General features: G+C 41.3%; 1 protein-coding gene across 1 annotated transcript; it reads right to left on the reverse strand.

Moving 5' to 3' along the window:
- Nucleotides 1-3100: 3100 nt before the first annotated feature.
- Nucleotides 3101-7589, reverse strand: LOC132592993 (vomeronasal type-2 receptor 26-like). Its single transcript, XM_088655693.1, has 4 exons — nucleotides 6789-7589; nucleotides 5442-5669; nucleotides 5182-5308; nucleotides 3101-4061 (listed from the first exon to the last, which is right to left on the reverse strand). The coding sequence occupies exons 1-4, from the start codon at nucleotides 7587-7589 to the stop codon at nucleotides 3160-3162; spliced, it is 2058 nt and encodes a 685-aa protein (XP_088511819.1). The 3' UTR covers nucleotides 3101-3159.
- Nucleotides 7590-16729: the final 9140 nt, after the last annotated feature.

The raw sequence follows: 16729 nt of genomic DNA on the forward strand, positions 1-16729 counted from the left end.
ATCTGGTGAAATTGAAGGTATTTATGAAGGTCTCAGAGATGAAAAGGTCAGTACACTTATCATCTATGGAACAGATGGGGCAATTGCATCGCTGAGAATGGCTATCTTTATAATAGAGAATAGAAATAAGCAAAACATATCATTTGGAAAGGTCTGGATCATGACAGCCCAGATAGATTTTGTATCATTTGGATTTCACAGAAACGTGGATTTTTGGCTTTTCCAAGGTTCCCTTTCCTTTACAATTCACTCAGAAGAGCTTCTAGAGTTCAGCCAATTCCTTCAAAACATCCAAACACACAGGACCAAAGCAGATGGCTTTTGGAAAGACTTCTGGGAGCGGGCATTTGACTGTTTCTATCCAAATCCAGGTACGCCTGTCATGGATGATGGAACATGCACTGGAGAGGAGAGGCTGGAGAGTCTCCCTGCAGGTGTTTTTGAAATGCACATGACTGGACAGAGCTACAGTATCTACAATGCTGCCTATGCTGTAGCTCACACATTGCATGCCATTTCCTCATCCAGATCTCCACACAGAGCAGTGACTGTTGGATTTCCATCTCTGCAGCCTTGGCAGGTAATGTTCCAGAGCCAAATATTCTCATGTCAATGAACTGATTAACAGAAGGAGGACAGGAAGTTGCCTTTTACTAAGTTAGACCTCTCATCCATCTGTTTCAGTATTGTGTAGACTGTCTGGCTTGGAATCTCCAGGGTTTGAGACAATATGAGATTCCCAGTGTCACCGGAAGATTCTGAGGATTGAATCTGACACCTTTCCATGCCAGTAGCTGCTCAACCAGTGATCTGCTACCCTTTACTGCCCCTCTTCTCATATGTAAAAAAAGAGATGATAAAATATTCCGCATCTTAGTAATGACTAGTCTCTTGCTGGTTTACATTTCATCTTGTAACTTGACCTTGGAATCTGTTTCACTTGGTAACCTCAAATAGTTTGATTCTTCTTTTTCTTTTTAAATAGATCAACTCCTTTCTTCAAGGTGTTTCATTTAACAACTCAGCAGGAGAAGCGGTATCATTTAATGATAACAGGGAAATGAGAGGAGCATTTGATATCATGAATTTGGTCACATTCCCAAACACGTCTTTCCAGAGAGTGAAAGTTGGACGGGTGGGTCTCAGTGATAGCGGAAATAAAGAGATAGTCATCAATGAGGACAAAATTCTATGGCACCAAAGTTTTAACCAGGTACGGATTGTAGTTACGAACTGCAGAGAATTTGCACCTTTGAGTAAAGCTACTAAATAACGACAGGAATAATAAGAACAATTATGTCTGGTGCATTCAGAAATAAAATGCGAAACTGATATGCCAAATCTCCCTTTTCCCACTACTACATTGAACGTACACTATATATGAAGCATAAAGATTGTTCTTTTTATATGCCTGTTGTCTTTGTCCATAGAGTTTTCTTGGCAGGGATACTGGAGGTGCTTGCCAATTCCTTCTCCAGGTGGAAAGGAGTACGACAAGGTTGTATATTGTCTCCCTGCTTATTTAACTTATATGCAGAATTCATCATGCGAAAGGCTGGACTAGATGAATCCCAAGCCGGAATTAAGATTGCCGGAAGAAATATCAACAATCCATTTCCCTCTGGTCTCCCGAATTGAAAAATATCCCGTAAATCCCTCGGATTTGCAGCTCCTGCCAGCGCCGGAGACCATGTCCCCGCTCCCGGCTGGCTGCTCACTCACTTGGCTTTGGAAATTGCCTCTGCGCATGTGAATAAGCGATTTCTGGTGCCCAGACATGCGGACACGGGCAGCCTGGAAGTAGTTTCCGGGCATGTCTGGGCACCGGAAATCAGACAGAGCCGGCACCGGAAGTCGCTTCTACGTATGTCTGGACATGCACAGAAGCGACTTTCAGTGCTGCACCACCGCTGATCCCTTATTTTCCTTTACGGAAGTTGACGCCTATGAGCCCACTAGGCCCAGGCAGTTGAAGGAAGGAAGGAAGGAGACAGGGGGTTGCCACAACACAGCCTTGTTGGAAGGTTATAAGGAAGGGGAAACAGCCCACCACTGCCTTCCTATCTGATCAGCAGACAGCAGTGCAAACAACCACCACCCCCCCCCACAGGCTGGTTAATGTGTAGGAAGGATAGCACATGCTCATACAAACTAAATGGCGCCGACCAGATGTTCAAAACAAAATAGTGCCGATCATGTGATCCAAACAAAAATGGTGCCAACCATGAGAAAGCAACAAAATTGGTGACAAATGCCTGCCACAAAAGGGGAAAAACCTGGGTGTGCCCCCCCGGCATTGCTCACGTTGCGCCCGCAAACTGCACAAGATACCCACAAATCGGGCTAGTGTCCCCAGCACCATAGCAAAGTGAGGGGGTGGCTACAGCTGGGGTACAGCTTAAAATCATAAAGACTCAATAATCCCAAATTAAATGGTTCTTGTTTTCCTATCCCATTCTATTTACTTGCTTATTCACTTCTATTTACTTATTTAAAAAAAGAATCATGGGGGAAATATGCAAGAAATGCATATGTTTACAGAAATAAAACGAAAATACATTATATGAAATATTGGATACAGAAATGTGTATATCAGGGTAAATGATCCCTAAAACACAGGAAAAATCGTGATGAATTTATTTTATTTTTTTAAAAATGACTATATTGCCATTTGCTTTGGAAATGAAAACTGGATTAAAGTTCAAAAGTTCAAAAGTTCAAACAACAATAAACTGAGAGAAATGATACTGACAGTTTCCTCCAAACACAACATCTCTTTGTTGAAAAACACTCCCAGGCAGAAGAAATAGAAAGAAACCACAATACATGTAATAAAACAGAAATAGATTTATTTATTTCAACTGATAAAATGAGAAATTCTGATACAGTAATGAAGGAACCCATCACAGCTACCAATGTCCAATGAAGGCCTGAGTGGAGATCGAAAATATGCATGTGGAACATGTCAACATGACAGACAGCTGAACAAAGCATTTGGTTATATGCCCTTAAAGGGAAATTGAAATGCAGCTTATACTTTGTAGAGAAATGCAGTAATAATTTTAAAACTAATGTCTATAACTAATGTTGTGTGCATGTATTTTCTCCCAACTGCCTTGCTCAAAAGACTTGAGGGTATGATGAAAGAAGACAGATGGCTTAATCCTTTCTTCGTATTAATTGATCCCTGCTGTTCAGTTCAGGCCTCAGCACAATGATATAGCATTTCGGGGAAAAGATGCAACCCAGTAACCCAGCACTGGAGGCCAAGATGGAGAAGATCTCCACAGCCACCATGTGTTTCCCTCTTGTGCTCAGGTAGGTGGGAACAAAAGAGATCCAAACACTGCAAAATGCTAACATACTGAAGGTGATGAACTGGGCTTCGTTAAAACTGTCAGGTAACTTGCGGGCCAGGAAGGCCACAAAGAAGCTAGCAATGGCCAACAGGCCCATGTAGCCCAAGACACAATAGAACATGGTGACAGACCCAACATTACATTGCACAATGGTTTCTTCAGCTACTGAATTCATGTCTAGCTCAGGGAAGGGAGGAGACATTGTCAGCCACAGAGTACAGATGCCAACTTGAATGAGGGACGCTGAAAGGACAATGGAATGAGCCAGTCTCTTTCCCACCCATTTCTTCATCTTGGATCCTGGCTTTGTGGCTATGAATGCTAGAGAAACAATGATGGTCTTTGCCAACACACAAGAAACAGCTATGGAGAAGATGATGCCAAAAGCAGGTTGTTGGAGAAGGCAGGTCACTTTGCCAGGTTGGCCAAGGAAAAGCAAGGAGGAGAGGAAGCAGAGCAGGAGGGAGACCAGGAGAGTGTAGGTGAGATCTCGGTTGTTGGCTATGACTATGGGGGTATCTTTGTGCTGGATAAAAATAGCCAACACCAAAGCAGTAATCAGGGAACATAAGACACTAAGTGAGGCTAAAGTGATCCCTAAAGGTTCTTCATAGGACAAAAAATGTATAACTTTGGGGATGCATCCATTTCTCTTCTTGTTTGGATACTGACCTTCTTGGCAATTGGAACATGCATCCATATCTGAGAAACATAAAGAAAAGCTTAAATAAAAATTCAGTTCTGATGCATGTGACATAGGCCATTGAATGAACCATGTATTGTGATGAATTATACATTATGGCTGTTCCGTCGTGACAGCACCGGCTGCTGAGGCACATTTGTGGCATATTGGCCATGAGAGACAGCACACCAACTAGCAGTGAACATATTGTCACATTTAAAAGTGGTATGAGATGGGGAGATCCGCTTTAGTGTCCAATATAAGGAGCAAACCTTTTGGTTTGATTCCCAGACCCTGTAACACTTGTTCATTTGTGCAGGGGCCTCTCTCTGCTCCCTGTCGCTTGCTGCCTGCCAGTTGCTATCTTTTGAATAGGAGGATTGCCACGACCCTACTTCCCCTTATTCCTCAGTTTGCTTTGAGCTTCCTCCAAATATGTTGCTTCTCGCAGGGCTTTTTTGTTTCAGGATGTAATTTTTGATGGACAGCAGGCTCTGCTCCAAAACTGACCAGAGAGACATGGATTCAATCATCTTCAACTCACCTTGAACACCTCTCTCATTCTCTTAGAATGGCAATTTTGCACTCCAGAGAGGTACCAGAACTGAGTTCCGTTGAGCTCTGGAAAGTGCTTTGTTTCAAAAGAATGTTTAGGGGTACACTCATTTGGGCTGCTCCCCTCCCCCTCCCCCTTCCTACCGCCAACCCCCTCTCAACCCTTGGACAAAGGACGCGAGGTAGCAGAGGTGATGAGAGGATGGGAATGGCAGTGGCAGGGGGGGGGGTCTGCCTGAGACCGACCAGAGGAGGAGAAGCAGCAGCAGTGCCATTGCCTACACCGCGGCTGCCCCAAACTCTCCTCCCCGGGCACCGGTCCATCCATCCGTCGGTCATGGCAGCATAAAATGTTTAGAGGTACGCGCCCCACCGTGTCCCCCCCCCAAAATGCACCGGTCCTGCCAGGAAAAAGCCCTGTGCGTCACCCAATGGCTACAGTTCTGGTTCAAGATAGTTCTGCCTTTTGAATTTATCCTCCTCTACTGATCTTGTCATGTTCACTAAGTAAAAGTGGCACAGCTCAAGCCCAGCCTGTGTGTCAGTCTCTTTAAGTGGTTCTCAGGATGCAAGGGCATTACCTACCAATCTGGTTTGAAATCTTCCCCTCTGGGCATGGAGTACAATCATAGCAACAAAACTTTTCCCCTTCCATTCTTTTCTTCTGATAACCAGAGCGACAGGGTTCATTACACAAAGACAAGGGAAGCACCTGTACAAAAATATGAGAGGAGTTAGGAGTGGAAGTGCTTTCCTATATGCCACCCCCAGGACAATAAATATGTGAACTTTAATCATAATCTAACAGGGCAAACTCTCTGCAGGTTATTAACTACGATCCGTACCTGGTTAAAACTTTGGTGCCATAGAATTTTGTCCTCCTTGATGATTAACTCTTTACCTCCTCTATCACTGAGACCCACCCATCCAACTTTCACTCTCTGGAAAGACGTGTTTGGGAATGTAACCAGATTCATGATATCAAATCCTCCTCTCATTTCCCTGTTATCATTAAATGATACCGTTTCTCCTGCTGAGTTGTTAAATGAAGCACCTTGAAGAAATGAGTTGATCTATTTAAAAAGAAAAAGAAGAATCAAACTATTTGAGGTTACCAAGTAAAACAGATTCCAAGGACAAGTTACAAGATGAAATGTAAACCAGCAAGAGACTAGTCACTACTAAGATGCTGAATATTTTATCATCTCTTTTTTTACATATGAGAAGAGGGGCAGTAAAGGGTAGCAGATCACTGGTTGAGCAGCTAATGGCATGGAAAGGTGTCAGATTCAATACCCAGAATCTTCCGGTGACACTGGGAATCTCATATTGTCTCAAACCCTGGAGATTCCAAGCCAGACAGTCTATACAATACTGAAACAGATGGACGAGTGGTCTAACTTAGTAAAAGGCAACTTCCTGTCCTTCTTCTGTTAATCAGTTCATTGACATGAGAATATTTGGCTCTGTAATATTACCTGCCAAGGCTGCAGAGATGGAAATCCCAACTGAAACAGATCCCAAGGTCAAGTTATAAGGTGAAATGTAAACTAGCAAAAGAGTATCCATAACTAAGATGCTGAATAATTCATCAGCTCTTTTTTTTAACATACGAGAAGAGTTAAAGGCCAGCAGCTCTCTGGTTGAGCATCTCCTTGCATGGAAATGGCCCAGATTCAATCCCCAGAACCTTCCGCTGACACTGGGAATCTCATATTGTCTCAAACCCTAGACAGCCCAACCCAGACACGGTACACAATACTGAAACAGATGGATGTGAGGCCTAACTTAGTATAAAGCAACTTCCTGTCCTTCTGCTAATCAGTCCATTGACATGAATTGACATTGATAGGTCCCAGATTCAATTACCAGAATCTTCAGGTAACACTGGGAATCTCATCTTGACTCAAACCCTGGAGAGTCAAAGCCAGTCGGAAAACCCAGGGCTTTCCAAACTTGGATCTCCAGCTGTTTTTGGACAAAAAGACCAATCATCCCTAGCTAGCAGGACCAGTGGTCAGGGATGATGGGAATGGAAGTCTAAAAACTTCTGGAGACCCAAATTTGGAAAGCCCTAGTGTACACAATGCTGAAACAGATAACTAAAAGACCTAACTCAGTATAAAGAACTTCCGGTGTTCTTTCTGCTAATTGATCCATTGACATGAGAATATTTGGCTGTGTAACATTACCTGCCAAGACTGCAGAGATGGAAATCCAACACTGTAACCAACAGTCATTGCTCTGTGTGGGGATCTGGATGAGGCAATGGCATGCAATGCGTGAGCTACAGCATAGGCAGCATTATAGATACTGTAGCTCTGTCCAGTCATGTGCATTTCAAAAACACCTGCAGGGAGACTATCCAGACTCTCCTCTCCAGTACATGTTCCATCATCCTTGACAGGCATACCTGGATCAGGATAGGGACAGTCAAAAGCCTGCTCCCAGAAGTCCTTCAAAAAACCATCTGCTTTGGTCCTGTGTGTTTGGATGTTCTGAAGGAATTGGTTGAATTTTGGAAGCTCTTCTGAGTGAATTGTAAAGCAAAGGGCACCTTGGAACAGCTGAAAATCCAAGTTTCTCTGAAATCCGAATGATACAAAATCTATCTGGGCTGTCATGATCCAGACCTTTCCAAATGATGTGTTTTGCAGGTTTCTATCATCTAAGAAAGAGACAGCTGTTCTTAGCCATGCAATTGCCCCATCATCTCCATAGGTGATAAGCGTACTGGCCTTTTCATCTCTGATACCTTCATAAATACCTTCAATTTCACCAGATAATTTTTCCATATCTTCTAAACGAACTTGAAGTGGGATTCTCTTTGTAAATGCTGAACAGATTCCATTCTGGCTAAACAATGGCTCCACAGTCTTCAAAAAATGTTCTCCGCTGTCATATTTGGCAACAAAGAGCCCCACCCACTTCCATCTGAAATACTGAAGTAACCGGATAATCCCTACATATTGAAGGTCTTCATTTGGGACCATGGTATAAAAAGAAGTTGTCTGCCTTGATTGAATCTCCTCTGAAGCAAATGATCCATACGTGACCTAAAAGAAAATGATAGTTTAGCAGAACAGTTCCTTAATAAATTTGTAGGCACAGTTCTAATTAGTTTTTTTTAAAAAAAAATTACTGGCTAGATTTCTAGTTATGGGGAAATCATGAAATTTCCAGGCTATTTCTCTCTCACAGTAATATTTCTCTATTCTTTCTAAATAAAAATATGTCATAAGAAACTTCCCCACATTCCCCTATGCACTGATTCTACCTGTGGAATCCTGTAGAGACTTAAGACATCTGCCATTTTGACAGAGATTTCAGAAGTGAGTCCCCCGATCACAGCCATGAGGTTTTTCTGAGTATCACATTTGTAGTTGGGGACAAATCTTTGCCATTTGAAGAGAAGGTCCAAAGTGGTTTGATAGGTCATTTTCCCATTAAAATAGCTGTCATAGATGTGGAAACCAAGGGTGACATTGGGCAAGATCTTCGGATTGTCATTGATCTCTTTTATGGCAAACACAATAGCCAGGATGTTCTGATAGAACTTTGTTTTTACACTGTCAATAGGGAAGATATAAAAAGAGAGGTGGGAATACTTTGTTTTTAAAAAAATATTTTTATTGATTTTACAAAATTAATTACAAAAACAAGCACAACAATTCCAACCATAACAATACAAAATAACACAAAACAAAACAAACAAAAATACAATCTTATATAAATTCAATTTTTATCATTGTTATGTGGACTTCCCTGTATCCCCTCTATCTGATTTCCATTTCCAATCCTTTTTAGCAATTTATTCTATCATATTTATATCCATTTTATTATCTCTTAACCCTATTTATGAATTCTTCACTTTCCTGCCTCTCCCCCCCTTCCCCCTGGGACCTCCCCCTACCACCAGAAGATCCGAATGTGAGGAAAAGAGAAGAGCAGTCCTTTATATATAGCCTCTCCATCCTCCCCTCCACCCTAAAGCCCCCCCCCCACCAGAGTCTCCAGGGTGGACAAGACAAACAAGGGCCAGAGGCTTTTCTACTAAACCCACAAGTCATATTTACTCTAATCCATTTAATACCTTATATTCTATATCAATTTCCAAAAACACAAAATATTTTCTCCGTCAGCCTATAACTCTTCCAAATATCTCCATAATTTCCAAAATTCAATTTTAATTACACAATAAAATTTATTTATTTTTAACTAATCATAATTTCTTTCCACCCCCTCCGCAGCTGCAGACTCACTTTCATTCTTTAACAAAAAACCATCAAATCTTAACCTATCCAGTCCAATTTCTAACCAAAATTATCAATCCATTCAAAAATACAATTCAATTTTTTCACGCCACTCCCCTTCTCCAGTGATTCAATGCCCCCCTCATCAAATTTCTCTCCCTGCCACCTCCCAAACCACCCTCTACGTCTGCCCTCAATATTATCCATTGCCATTTTCAGATCTTCTTCACTTCTCAACCAAAATTCATCTTCTCTCTTCTGTATGAAAACACAGTCCTTCAGTATTTCTTTAATCATTGTGTCCTCCTCTCCAAAATCCATCTTTCTCCTTCCCATAATTTCCTCTCTCCTCTTCCAATTCATTTTCTTGTTCATTCTTTTCCTTTAAATCCATAATGCATTCCCTGAATTTCTGCATTTCATCAATACATATCTTCATTTCCTGTCTGTTTTGTACCATTAAGTTCAGCATAGCCTGGTAAAAATCCTCTGTTATGTCTTCCACCTCTCTGGTTTGAAGGTCGTGACAGGCAAAAAACAGGAAATGGGGGAGGAGGCTTCTCTCCAACTCAGAAATGAAAGTTATTTCGCAGCTGGATAGGGAGCTGAAGTTGAAAATATCCTCTCATTGTGACGTCACAATTCTTTCCCGCAGCATTGACCCGGGGTGTTACTTTGAAGTCAATTTCAGCACTTTTGCAGGGCTTAAATCCAACCTCCCCACTGGCCAAATTCTCCCATGGCCAAATTCTCTTTCTCTCACCCCCCCCCACAAATTAGATCAAATTGTTTAGTACTCATGGTACAGTCCTTTAAACAATTTACTTTGGAAGAAATTGAGCGCTCAGTCCTCGCAGTCCTGCAGCTTCGTGCTGTCAAAGGTAACGTTCTGAGTCCAAGATGGCTGCCGCTTTGCCTCCCTCACTCTTGGGGGCTCTAAACAGAGCCTTGCTGGGGAGGGAGGAGCAGCTTTGCCGTCAGCCAGAAACTATGCCCCCAGAAAGCTCGATCTGGGGTTGTTTTCGGGGGTCCACTGCGCTGGAGCAGTTCCCCCCCCACCTTTGATGCGCTGAGGTCCACGGAGCTCTTGGATCTCCGACCGCTATGGCCGGCACTCAGTACGGAATTGAGAGATGGGAATACTTTAATGCATGAGACTGACTTCTGCCTTTTTCTCCTCTGCACTTTCAGCTCTAAGCATCATAGCAGAATGAACTTATTTCACAGTATAATGAGTAATTTGGTATCCTTACATTAATTATGTTATTTTCATTGTCTGCAGTTTTTGGCATTTCCTTTCCCTCTGATGGCATCCCTTCATCATGCCTCTTTGCATTTACATATCTATATGTATTCCTATAAACCTGAAAATATACTATTGATGAAGACTCATTTGCTGAACATGATGGGGGGGGGGTCCAGAAAAGCTTATGGAATACTGTATTCCATAATACTTCTGTTTCAGTGTATCTGAAGAAGTGTGCATGCACACAAAAGCTCATACCTATGACAAACTAAGTTGGTCTCTAAGGTGCTACTGGAAGGATTATTTTTTATTATTTTTTTACTGCATCAGACCAACACGGCTACCTGCCTGTAAGGAATACAGTATTGTTAAGTCTTTAAGGTGTTGCAGGAGTCCGCTATGCTTTTGACAATATGCTGGTTTTATTTAGCTCTCTGTTCAGTCACATTTCAAATCAGTTTGCATATATACATCTGCATATACACAGTGCTTTTTTCTGGGGGACACAGGTGGATCCATACCCCTAAACATCTTGTGAATCTTTGTACATTTCCATTTACTGTATCTATATTTCCCTGTTTGAACTGTAAAATGGTGATTTTCTTGAGTCAAAATGGGAATACCCCTGAACATTTTTTAAAGAAAACACCATTACATATACATATACATATACGGTAAAGGTAAAAATGCTAAAGGACGCCTGGGCGATTAAGTCTCGTCAAAGGCGACTATGGGGTTGTGGCACTCTACATATATAATTATCTTCTATTTGATTAACAAGAGATTTAAGGGTTGGCAGTTGCTTACTAGTATATAATTCAATAAATATTTCTAAATAGAATTTCTTTGAACATAAGATCACACATGTTGTTCTTTGTTGATTCAGTGGAGCGTAGAATAAATAGAGGTGGAGGGAATATTCTTGCTTACTGTGGAATGTCAAACAGCTCCTGAGAAGGATGGTCCTTGAATGAAGCATCATTAAAAAGGTAGGTGGTCTGACTTACAATCCCACCAATGAAGAGGTCCCCTGCTTGACCCCATTCATGGGGCACAAGGAGTGGATCAGTTGCAGGGCACTTCACTGTATGGACTTCACACATTGTGTGAGGCAGCAGCAGCAGCATCAAGAGCCTCAGCACGATAGCTTCAAACTCTCTATTGGAAGATGCAGAGTTGTCCAAACATCTGCCGTGTCTCGATTGAACTGTCTTGGAGGTTGCACTTAGCCTTCTTTTTAGCATCAGCAGGTGTACAAATGCTTTGAATATGAACTTAAATGATTACAACTCCATTATAATAAAAAAAATGTTGATAATGATGATCTCCCCTTCTCTCTATGCCCAACACTCCTACTTCTCACTGGCACAAGAGCATATTTAATACTCTTACTATGCTGGGTTGTTGACTGTTTTCAGATGTCCTTAGGAAACTCTTGAGAGCTCTGTGTAGCTGAAAAATTATTGTGATCTGGATCATTGCAGAGGGAGATAATTACTTCATTATATCTTGGAGATTGAGTGGCACTTTTGCTCAAAAACTCTTTAAATTATTTTTTTCTCCAGATGTACAAAACAAGTTGGCTCTAGTCCCTGAAGGACTGAGACAATGGAATTTGAGTTCTAGGTTGAGTGAACCTCAGACAAGGGCCCCGGACTCTGAACTTTAATTTTTAAAAAGTAATCCTCAATATCTCACAGAAAGAAAGTGATGACATGTTTGGTTACAATTTTCTGTATTTTTATTTTATTTTAGATTTGAGGGTCCTTTGTTACTTTTGTCAGTGTCTTCAGCCTCCAAATGAAGTCAGGGCCGTGAATGATACGAGAGTTGTTTCAACCCCAGACAGAGGGAATCTGTGAAGTCCTTTAGAGTTTTAGTTTCCCCACTACATTTCAGTGGACTGAAATAGCTGTAGAGCAATAGGATTTCTGGTGCTGCAGCCATTTTGGAAATGGGCAGAGCATGCATAGAAGCGACTTCCGGTGTTGCTCTGCCCAGAGCACCTTGGAACATCCGAAAATCCAAGTTTCTATGAAATCCGAATGATACAAGATCTATCTGGGCTGTCATGATCCAGACTTTTCCAAATGATGTGTTTTGCAGGTTTCTATCATCTAAGAAAGAGATAGCTATTCTCAGCCATGCAATTGCCCCATCATCTCCATAGATGACAAGTGTACTGGCCTTTTCATCTCTGAGACCTTCATAAATACTTTCAATTTCACCAGATATTTTTTCCATATCTTCTATACGAACTTGAAGTGGGATTCTTTTTGTGAAGGCTGAACAGATTCCATCCTGGCTAAACAATGGCTCCAGGGTCTTCAAAAAATGTTCTCCGCTGTCATATTTGGCAACAAAGAGCCCAACCCATATCCATCTGAAATACTGAAGTAACCGGATAATCCCTACATATTGGAGGTCTTTATTTGGGACGATGGTATAAAAAGACTTCTGCATTGATTGATTCTCCTATGAAGCAAATGAGCCATAGGTGAGCTTGAAGAAAATGATAATTTAGCAGAGCATAACCTTAAGAAATTTGTAGGCACAATTCTAATCAAGAAAGAAAGAAAGAAAGAAAGAAAGAAAGGGGCTTAATTTCTAGTTATGGGGAAATAATGCAATTTTCCAGCTATTTCTCTCACACACTATTTCACTTTTCCTTCTGAATAAAAGAATAGTAAAGGAAACTTCCCCACATTCCCCTATGCACTGATTCTACCTGTGGAACCCTGTAGAGACTTAAGACATCTGCCATTTGGATAGAGGTGTCAGAAGTAAGTCCCCCAATCACAGCCATGAGGTTTTTTTGAGTGTCGCATTTGTAGTTGGGGACAAATCTTTGCCATTTGAAGAGAAGGTCCAAAGTGGTTCGATAGGTCATTCTCCCATCAGAATAGCTGTCATAGATGTGGAAACCGAGGGTGACATTGGGCAAGATCTTCGGATTGTCATTGATCTCTTTTATGGCAAAAACCAAGGCCAGGATGTTCTGATAGAACTTGGTGGTTACACTGTCAATAGGGAAGATATTTTAATGCACGTTATGCCCTATTCCTGTTCATAAATCTTATTCAGCCCAAATCTTTTTTATGGTAGAAGAGATCAGTGTTATTTGCATTTTGCAGTGTATCTTTGACATACCTGCTCTTTTCTTGATTAGTGGCTTTTTCTCCTCTGCACTTTCAACTCTAAGAATCCTAGCAGAATAAACTTATTTCACAGTATAATGAGTAATTTGGTATTCCTTACATTAATTATGTTATTTTCATTGTCTGCAGTTTTTGGCATTTCCTTTCCCTCTGATGGCACTCCTTCATCATGCCTCCTTGCATTTACATATCTATATGTATTCCTATGAACCTGAAAATATACTATTGATGAAGACTCATCTGCTGAACATGATAGGGGGTCCAGAAAAGCTTATGGAATAGAGTATTGTTAAGTCTTTAAGGTGTTGCAGGAGTCCTCTATTCTTTTGTCAATATGTTGGTTTTAGTTAGCTCTCTGTTCAGTCGTGTTCAAATATATACATAAACATAAACATATACATTTTATAATTTTCTTCTATTTGATTAACAAGGGATTTGAGGGTTGATTGTTTCTTACCGAGGTTCCAATGTGGCACAGATGCCTGCCTCTCCACAATTTTCTTGCACTCAATCACAGTAAGCGTGTGTGTGTGTGTGTGTGTGTGTGTGTGTGTGTGTGTGTGAACCTACTGTTGACAAAATATTTTTCTTGCTCTGCCTCACCAATCATGCTGCCTCTACTTCACATGGAACTTGCTTTCCAAAAGGAAAATTTAATATATTCTATAATCTCAGTATAATGCAGAATATTCAGAAAGCAGTTAAGAAGGAGGACTGGCTCTGCATTGAACTATTTCATTGGGTCGTCTGGAAGAGCTCTTCCAGATTGTATGGAGCCTTTTACAGTCTGCCCAAAATAGGTGATAGAACCAACAGTAGTTCACTGTGACCTGTTTGCAAAGGCATTTTAGGGATAAAATCATGGCTTTGTGTCTGTGGAATGCTCTCCTTAAGGAGTTTGCTTGATTGTACACCATTATACACCTTTAGGCATCAGGCAAAAAAGTTCATTTTTAACAAGCCTTTTGCTTGATTTGATTGACCTCCTATGTCCTTTTAAAATGTGATTTTTTTTGGGGGGGGCAGGTTATTGGGTTGTTTTTATTTTGATTCTATATATTGTGTATTTATATGATGATTTTAATCGGTGAACCATTTCCAAGTATAGGGCAGTGTGTGTGTATATATATATATATATATATATATATATATATATATATATATTCTAAACATAATATCTTTGAAGATATAATCTCACATTCAAAGCTGTTTGTTATTGTTCTTTGCTGATTCAGGGGGGCGTAGAATAAATAAGGGTGGGAGGGATATTCTTGCTTACTGTGGAATGTCAAACAGCTCCTGAGAAGGATGTTCCTTGAATGAAACTTCATTAAAAAGGTAGGTGCTCTGAGTAAGAATCCCACCGATGAAGAGGTCCCCTGCTTGGCCCCATTCATGGGGCACAAGGAGTGGATCAGCTGCAGGACACTTCATTGTCCTGACTTCACACATTGTGTGAGGCAGCAGCAGCATCAAGAGCCTCACCATGGTAGCTTCAAACTTTCTCTTGGAAGATGGGGAGTTGTCCTTGTCTCCCATGTCTCAATTGAGCTGTCTCGGTGGTTGCACTTAGCCTTCTTTTTAGCATCAGCAGGTGTACAAATGCTTTGAATATGAACTTAAATGATTAAAACTCCATTATAATAAGAAATGTTGATAATGATGAATTCCCCCTTCTCTCTATGCCCAGCACTCGTACATCTCACTGGCATAGAAGCATATTTAATGCTCTTACTAAGCTGGGTTGTTGACTGTTTTCAGATGTCCTTAGGAAACTCTTGAGAGCTCTGTCTAGCTGAACAAATGATTGTGATCTGGATAATTGCAGAGGGAGATAATTACTTTATTAGATCCTGGACTTCGAGTGGCACTTTTCCTCAAAACTTTCTAAATCATGATTGGACCTGGTCCCTTCAGAAATGCAACTGGGGAAATTGAGTGCAACAGCTCTATGTTGAATGAACCCCAGACAAGGGCCCAAAATTCTGAACTTTCATTTTAAAAAAGTAATCCTCAATATCTCCCATAAAGAAAGAGATGACATGTTCAGTTACACTTCCCTGGGTTTTTTGTTGTTGTTGTTTTTAAAAGATATGAGCATCCTTGGTTGCTTCTGTCAGTGTTTTCAGCCAACAAATGAAGTCAGGGCGGTGGCTGTTATGTGAGTTGTTTCAGCACCAGACAGAGGGAATCTGTGAAGTCCTTTAGAGTTTTTGCTTCCTGGCTACCTTTCAGTGGACTTCCTTTGATTCCATCTTGTTAGATATGTCAGGGAGGATTCAGAGGAACAGTGAACAGAAGAGGCAGAACAGGGGATTGAGAGCAGTCAGGGAGAGCAGGGGCTCAGGGATGCTGAAGAGCCCTGTATCCTCCCAGACACCCGGGAAGGAAGCTCAGATTCAGGAAGGGAGGTACCTTTCAAATCAGCACAGAAAAGGAAGGAAATGAAACGTAAGAATCAAAGACATCTCATGTGATTTTCATGCCTACTTTGCTGGCACAGGAATCGTAAAAAGCCACTCTCCAAATCTGACTCACTGGGTTCGGACACTTAATTCTGAACTGTAGCAGTTTCTTGTATGTATGTAATAAAGATTGTAAATACCACGCTGGTTGTGCCGGGTGTTACTACGAAGGGGAAACACCATCACCACACCCTAGGAGTTCTGGGAATTTCCATAATTTGCCCTTCATTTCTCCCTGGTAACCAATATACACTTTTCTAAGGTTGGTTCATCTGAGTTCAAACCTGCAGAATAAATTTCTTGCAAGTACTGCTACACAATCAGCATGGGTGGGTGTTAAAGAACCAACTCAACAAAATGTGAATGCAGTGTGATTTAGGCAGGTCTCCTGCTCTGTAGCAGCTTATGACCAGAGCCTGTTAACTCCCAGGGCAATGGTATACATATCTACTAAGAAGCATGTTTCCTTGTGTTATTGATTACCCCCAAGTAAGTGGGTACAGGATGAGTTTCATAGAAAAAGGCAGCCTCCAAAGATGGCAAGAGGTTTCAAATCACAGGCCAGAATATCTGCACCAGATGATGCACCTGTACTGTCAAGAGGAGTGCAACCCATCTAGAAGAGGTCACCTTCCTTTTCCCCAGATCCAAGAGCCAAAACTCCACACACCTCTAGGTTTAGTTTGATTGTCAGACCCTACTCTGCCCATTAATGACTCCAGACACCAATCAAGCAGTGAATTCTTAGGTCAGGGAGAAGAAGTCTTAGCTCCTTCAGGATATTGATGAGACTTTACTCCAAGATCAGCACTCCCAAAGCTACCATACAGATGTTGAAGAGCATGGTGGGGGAAAAATGGAACACCGCTGGGCTGAGTAAAACCCCCCACCCCAATTCAAAGAGAAAGAAACAACAGTACATGTAATAAAGCAAAAATAGGTTTTTGTTTTGTTTTTTCAAGTGATAAAATGAGAAATTCTTATACAGTAATGAAGGAACCTAGCACAGCT

This window comes from Zootoca vivipara, chromosome 12 (assembly GCF_965207765.1).
Source record: "Zootoca vivipara chromosome 12, rZooViv2.hap1.1, whole genome shotgun sequence".
Classification (NCBI taxonomy): domain Eukaryota; kingdom Metazoa; phylum Chordata; class Lepidosauria; order Squamata; family Lacertidae; genus Zootoca; species Zootoca vivipara.